At 42.6% G+C, this 6,998-nt stretch overlaps 1 protein-coding gene across 1 annotated transcript in view; it reads right to left on the bottom strand.

The window, feature by feature from the left end:
• Nucleotides 1-577: 577 nt before the first annotated feature.
• The window catches only part of dner (delta/notch-like EGF repeat containing), a 53,059-nt gene continuing 46,638 nt past the window's right edge, over nt 578-6,998 (bottom strand). The window contains exons 9-13 of the mRNA XM_010873444.5: nt 3,946-4,068; nt 3,270-3,383; nt 2,938-3,069; nt 2,604-2,850; nt 578-2,069 (exon numbers count right to left, since the gene is read on the bottom strand). Coding sequence (XP_010871746.2) covers nt 1,958-2,069; nt 2,604-2,850; nt 2,938-3,069; nt 3,270-3,383; nt 3,946-4,068 — 728 coding nt within the window. The 3' untranslated portion in view covers nt 578-1,957. The remainder of the gene's footprint in view (nt 2,070-2,603; nt 2,851-2,937; nt 3,070-3,269; nt 3,384-3,945; nt 4,069-6,998) is intronic.

The raw sequence follows: 6,998 nt of genomic DNA, 5'->3' as shown, positions 1-6,998 counted from the left end.
GCACCCAGAGGTCATGGGTAACAATGAAGACTAAAACGTGATCAGTGGAGTTAAAAGACAAAGGGGAAGCCGGCCAAACACCATTAGAACTGCAGATTCTTTGTAATGGAATGAATCACTGAGGTCCGACATAAAAAATGTGTTAATACACACGTATTACAATGATCACACTTTGATATTTAGTCTTCATTGTTAGCCATGACCTCTTGGCGCTCGGATCGATACTTCAATGTTTTGTGATTGGTGATTACTTTCAGCTAGTTGGTTAGCAATGTTGCTAAAAAACACAACGCCCTGTTATTGACCATCGTTTTTGGAGGCCTTCCTTTTTGGTTCAATTAAAAAAAAAAAAATCTTTCGTTGAAAAGGATGTAGTCGTCCATGAAGTGTCTACTAGAAAGCTGGAGATACTTTGCTTGCCTTCCAGTAAAGAGAAAAAAGACTGACGAATTTTATAGATGTCTGGTCTGATGTTCGAGTCGAATTTCATGATTTGAAACTTGTCTAAAACAATTTCCATATATTGCCTTTTTAAAATCAGGAATAATAACAACAAAAACCACACACCTCAGTGGAGTCTGGTTTGTTTTCACTTAAATCTTTATTGTTACAGCATTAGAGATAGATAATATGTGATTCTTCTCTTCAAAAAAAAAAGGAGGATGACCCTAGGCAAGTCAAGTCAGGCCCCCAAAAAGGAAATGGGGGGGGGTGCATTTGTTTTTAGCCTGCCTGGTTTCCTTGCTGGGCAGACATTTAAAGGACCAATAGAATGGTCTAAAATGGGCCACCCATCAGGTGCCCTAAGCAAGGTTCAAACAAATGCACCCAGAGGTTGACCCCAGACGGGAACAATACAACCACACACAGACAAACCTGTACCTGGGACACAGAAGCATTATACAGTATTACAGGAGCAGACACTAGCTGACCCCCACCTGTCAATCTCCCATACTAGACCCTCCCACCCAACATGTCAGTCGCCCACCCATAGGCTACTCCTGCAAAAAAAATACACCGTCCTCATAGGAAAACCCTAAAACACTGTGAATACGATTACTACTCATACTTTATTTGTACTGAACTTGCATGTAAATGACAAAAACATGACAACCAATAAACTTTTTTTTTTTTTTAAAGAAGCACTGTTTTACCAGTTTCATACATCTGTTCTATGCATATGCATCTCTCCTGTCTCGGTCCACCACCACATAATGTTGCCTGAAAAAAGATTTTTGGCAAAGATACACTAAATCAACAGCAATGTACGGAGGGTTTCAAAATAATGCAGAAACCTTCAGATCTACCCATGCATCAAGTGAGGCAACCTACTGCAGAATATAGAAAGATATGTGTGTGTATATATCATACTGCATTATGACAAGTGCACCTATTTCTACAAAAACCTGTAAGGACAGCTATCAGTAGCCTCTGCGGAATCTACACTGAGCTCACGGGTTAGGAGAGGGTTTTCATGACCTGCCCCCCTCTAGGACCCCCAATGGAATTGTGGGTAATGTAGTCACATTCTACTGGAAAGCAGAAGCCATTGACATTTGGTCACCCAACACCTATTAAAATAATACAAAATATGCTTGTATGCTATTGTAGCTTTATGGATATTGAAACAGTTGCAGAACAATTCTTTATTTTTTTAGTTTATTTTTGTCTAGAGAAATACTGAATGGTTTGCACTGAATGAAGCTGCTGTATGTGTGAAGAGGTGCACATCCGTACATGTGTAGTTACTGTACAGTAAGTGTGAAGAGGTGCACATCCGTACATGTGTAGTTACTGTACAGTAAGTGTGAAGAGGTGCACATCCGTACATGTGTAGTTACTGTACAGTAAGTGTGAAGAGGTGCACATCCGTACATGTGTAGTTACTGTACAGTAAGTGTGAAGAGGTGATGCCTGATGACGTTGTGTTTTGGTGGGCGTGTTGCTGCTGTCATTTCTACAAATCTTTCGTTTTGATCAGAGTGACCAGAGGCTTGTCGTCGGGACTGTAGTCCTCGTAGGTGATGGGTGTGGCGTCGTACATGGCAGGTCGGGACTTCTTCCCAAATCTGAGGAAGGAAGCAGATATTGAACAGCACTTCAGGCAGTACGCCTACAGTAGCGACATGCAAGGCAGTTCCCAATCTGCCAAAGGTGGAGCTTCTCAGTTAAGAGTAAAACACAGGTGTCGGATGAGCGGGGCGTTTTAAAGGCGATCTTGTAAACAGAGGGTGTCATTGGTAAAGGAGGTATTACACAAACATGCAACATCTATTGTAGGAGATTAGATTAAACGTGATTTGACCCATCAATGCTTGTGGACTGGAAGCCATGGTCCATGTAAGCATTTGGCATAAAACCACCCAGTTCATGAAAGGCTGTATACCACAGGGATGGTTAAATCAATGGTTAAACTGTGTTGGTAACTGGTTTGTAATAGCAATAAGACACCTCCAGGTTTTTTTTTGGTAGCACATGAAACATCCCTTTTGGAGTCTTATTGCTTAAGTATAGAAGCTCTCTTAATAACGCTGGGATGCGTACTGCATAGCAAAGCAAGGACACCATAGGCACGAGCGGTTGAGAATCCAGTGCCGTCTCACCTGGCGTGGCGGATGGAGGCGATGGCGTTGCTGAACTCGCTGTCGATGCTGCGGCAGTTGTAGAACTCCTGGTACGCGTGGCGGGACGAGCCCTGGTACTCGATGCGGCTGATGCGGCAGATGCCCACGATGAGGATGATGAGCATGAGGACGAAGGCCACGCACAGCGCACCGATGATGATGTAGAGGGAGTGGCGCGGCATGTTGGTCAAAGTGTCCTCGGGGTGGGCCGGTTTCCACTGCAAGTCTGAGGGAGACGGACAGCGAAAACATGTTTCTACCACTGAAAAGGACTTGGTACACTTTTTCCTAATATCTCCTTCAGCGTACGTACGTATCTCACAGCTCGCCCCGACCCAGCCTGGTGGACAGTGGCAGGTGTAGCCGTTCGATTGGTCGAGGCAGGTACCTCCGTGATGACAGGGGCTGCTCTCGCACTCGTTGACGTCCAGCTCACAGCCCTGCCCTGAAGGAACCCATGGGAGGCATGTTTAGTTGGAGCAGCAGGTATTTTTTATTTTTTTTTACGGACACAGTTCATAGGGGGGTTGACTTGCTGGTGAAAACAGCCGAGCCTTGTCTCCATGCGTCCCCAAGGGCCTTTGGAACAGGCGGCTCTTACTGTCAAGTCTTACGCAAACACAAACACACAGTTGTAATCCTCACCCAGGTAACCAGGTGGGCAGACACAGGAGGCGTTAAGTCCTGAACTCTCACAGCGTCCCCCGTTCTGACAGTGAACCTTCTGACAGGGATCCCTGTAGACCTCACAGTGTCTGCCTGCCACACACACACACAGACACACACACACACACACACACACACACACACAGACACACACACACACACACAGACACAGACACACACACACAGACACACACACACACACACACACACACAGACACACACACACACACACACAGTCATTATTAAGACTTGACCCTTGCATTCGACAACCTTGCACAAAACGGAATGATTTTTTGTCCTGTATCAACGTGAACAAATGACAGTACACACTCCTAATGCCCTTGTAGACCATTACTAATGGTTTGGTCGTTGTTGTTCATCATTCGTTTGTGTAAAATACTGTATTCGTTAATGCTAATTTAATGTAGCCTTAAAGGAAGGAGTTACACGTCTCCTCCATGGTAACACTCCACACCCATACAGAACGCTGTCCAACACATACAGTATTGTCATTCATGCAGATACATTTATAATGCAGTCTTAATACATCTACATTTACATACATATTACAACTTAAGCTTCATCACACACACACACACTCCAGGAGGTGTCAGTCACACTGGATTATATCCAACACACACAAACACACACCTACCTTCATACTGGTGAGTGCAGACACACTCATAAGCATTGATGAGGTCTCTGCAGGTAGCGTAGTTCTGACAGGGGGCTGACAGACATTCGTTGTATTCCTCCTCACAATACAGACCGTGGTAACCTGGGAGAGCCACGCACAAAGACAGTTGCGTTGTCCCTGATCCTAACTTTAGATAGCTTGTTCAAGATAAAAACATGTTTAGATATCAATCGTGAGGAGAGTGTGGAGCTACATACACAAACACACACACACACACACTGTACAGTAGCAGTCAAAGATTTGAACACACTCACACCTCCAAGGGTATTTCTTAGTTTTTACAATTTTTCACATTGTATAATAATAGTGAAAACATCAAAACTATAAAATAACACATATGGAATCATACAGAAACCCAAAAAGTGTGTGTCCAAACCTTTGACTGGTACTATATATATCATCACAATACATTTGTCACAAACATAATAGATCTGGCACATTTGCTATCGGATATCTTCTTGTTATGTGCTGTTCCTAGACAAATTACTTATACAACACGTTGCATATGTTCGCTTACAGTGCTGTAGATAAGTTACACCCACAGACATCCTATCAAATTCAGTATAATATAAAATGTAGGTCTATATTCACATCTGTGAAACCATGATCCTGCCTTAACTTGGAGTGGTTCATTAAATTCAGGCCAGCCCCTTTGCCACTAGGTGGCAGGTTTGCACAGGGGGTGAGAACTGGATCTTGACTTATTTTCTCCAATGAATGAATAGTTGTGTGAGTCCAAGGTCAGAATATAGTGACTGACAGAATTTAACATTCTATTTTTTATATTACGGTTAGAAACAAGTTCTACTCTTCTGATTATAACCATTCATAAATATAAATGAAAGAAATGCACTTTCTGCGTGTCAGGTAGATGCAGCCCTTGAAAGGAATGTGTACTATGTATGTATGCATGGGTCTGTTTACTTTTGTTGCCACATGTATTTCTATTTATACATGTTTATGCAGTGTGAGTGTGTGTTTTGTCCGCCCCTGGGTGGCTGTCAGCTTTGTGCATATGTTTTTGTTTACCATGAGAGGACACATACTGTAACATACAAAGTATGCTTTGACCAAAGTCCAAAGGTGCATATAACATGTCAGTCAAGTGAATCCTAATTTCTCTCCAAAACCCATTCTGTCTTCATCTTCTGACACACCTCAGAGGTTGATAGGGAAGAGCTTGGGATCTCCTACATGTTAGCTCCCTGATATAGCCTGGTGTTCTCCTCTCACATCTTCACAAATGCACAGTGACAGTGTATTATATATGTTTTTTTTTTTTGTATATTTAAGTTGCATGGCTGAACTCGGTCTGCAGTACTTGCGTTCAACATTATTTGTTTTATCTCTGTAAACCACACGTACATTTATCTCAAAGGCGCGTCTGTCAAGCATTTCAAGCACAGATTCCACTACAGGGAGGTTTTCCAATGCTCTCCCTGGCTCATTGATCATGTCACTGGTTTTCATGGCTCCATGCTGCGTTTAATGGTGTGGAATGATTACTAATCATTATGTATTATTTAGTGATTACTTAGCAGGGTGGGACCAGGCCTGGGTTCAAATCGTATTTTAAATCATTTTGAAAACTTTAGCTGGGCTTGATTGAGTGTGCTCTGTACAATGGAACCACATTTTGTTTTGTAGAAATGCAAACCTATAAGGCACTGCAGGAAAGCTATATTAAATACTACCGATCTGGGTGTAGCTGCAGAAAAATCCTCTCAGCAGAACATGTCCTTCAGTTTGCAGTTTGATTCCATTTAAGAGGTTGAGATCATGCGAGGAGTAATCAGTAATGGCAGTATTTACTTTCTTACAAAAACAACTAAATCCAATGTTGCCATTTCTTTTTCTTGTTCTATTAAAATGACAAGGTCCTTTAAATATGGTCTCTTTCATCTTTCCCACTTACCTATGTCCTTGTAACACTCCATTGCGCTTACTATTTTTCTTTCCTCGTCTTTCTGTATCTTTGTCCACCTCTCTTCTCACTCTTGATCCGTCTTTCCTCACCTCATTTCCCTCTCCTCTGATGTCTGGTTACCATGGTGAAACAGTTGCTTTGGGCTTTGTTCCAGACCACAATCTGTCTGCAGCCATTGTCTAACGGCATAGCTGAGCAGATGATGCTGTCCAATTAGGTCTTCATTTAGACAGACTCTATCTAATAAGAATGCTATGTGTCTCATAAGAATGCTGTGTCTCAGCAGCCCCCGACACAGTCTCAGCAGCCCCCGACACAGTCTCAGCAGCCCCCGACACAGTCTCAGCAGCCCCCGACACAGTCTCAGCAGCCCCCGACACAGTCTCAGCACCCCCTGACGACAGTCTGTCCACCATCGATGTGTGCGTGATGTCTGTTTGTCCCAGTGATCACCCACTGCTTAAAACCTCTTCCCACTTGAAAATGACTGCGGCCTCAATGTGATTCTCCCTGATTAAATAAAATACATAATAACAATTCTGAATATTTAATGTAAGTGTTAAGGTTTAAAAAAGCCCCACAAAAATGTGTCTCAAACTCACAAACTTTAGAGACAAGTAAAGCATAACTGTCCATCCCCTAATTCTGAATAATTCGTTTAGTGGCAGCTGATCCTTGTTTACCGGGTTCATTTCAGATACCCTGAAGGCAATCACTAACGGTTGTCTACAGGGTATCTGTTGTGGTACATTACAGGTGTCTAAAGGGTGTAAATTGTCACTCGACACAGTTTGTGAAAGAGAATTGAACAATATGTTCCCTGTACCACTGTCAAGACGGTGAAGACCAAACAATTGTCTGGGGATATAAAAAAATCTAATAATATTCAAAAACAGAAACTCTCAAAGTAACAATTCCATCTCCAGGTACCTTGGAATTCTGGTTACCACAGTCTGCAGTGTTATGAAGAAGCTTGAGGCACATGGAACTGTGGTCCAACACTGTGTTGTCAAACCTGAAGAAGATACTCAACCATAGATCATCATCGAATATTGGCTTGAATAGTTGACAAAGAACCTTGAAC

The sequence above is a fragment of the Esox lucius genome, chromosome 1, assembly GCF_011004845.1.
Source record: "Esox lucius isolate fEsoLuc1 chromosome 1, fEsoLuc1.pri, whole genome shotgun sequence".
Taxonomy (NCBI): Eukaryota; Metazoa; Chordata; class Actinopteri; order Esociformes; family Esocidae; genus Esox; species Esox lucius.
The sequence above is the reverse complement of the archived record's forward strand: the minus strand, read 5'-3'. Positions and strand labels throughout refer to the sequence as shown.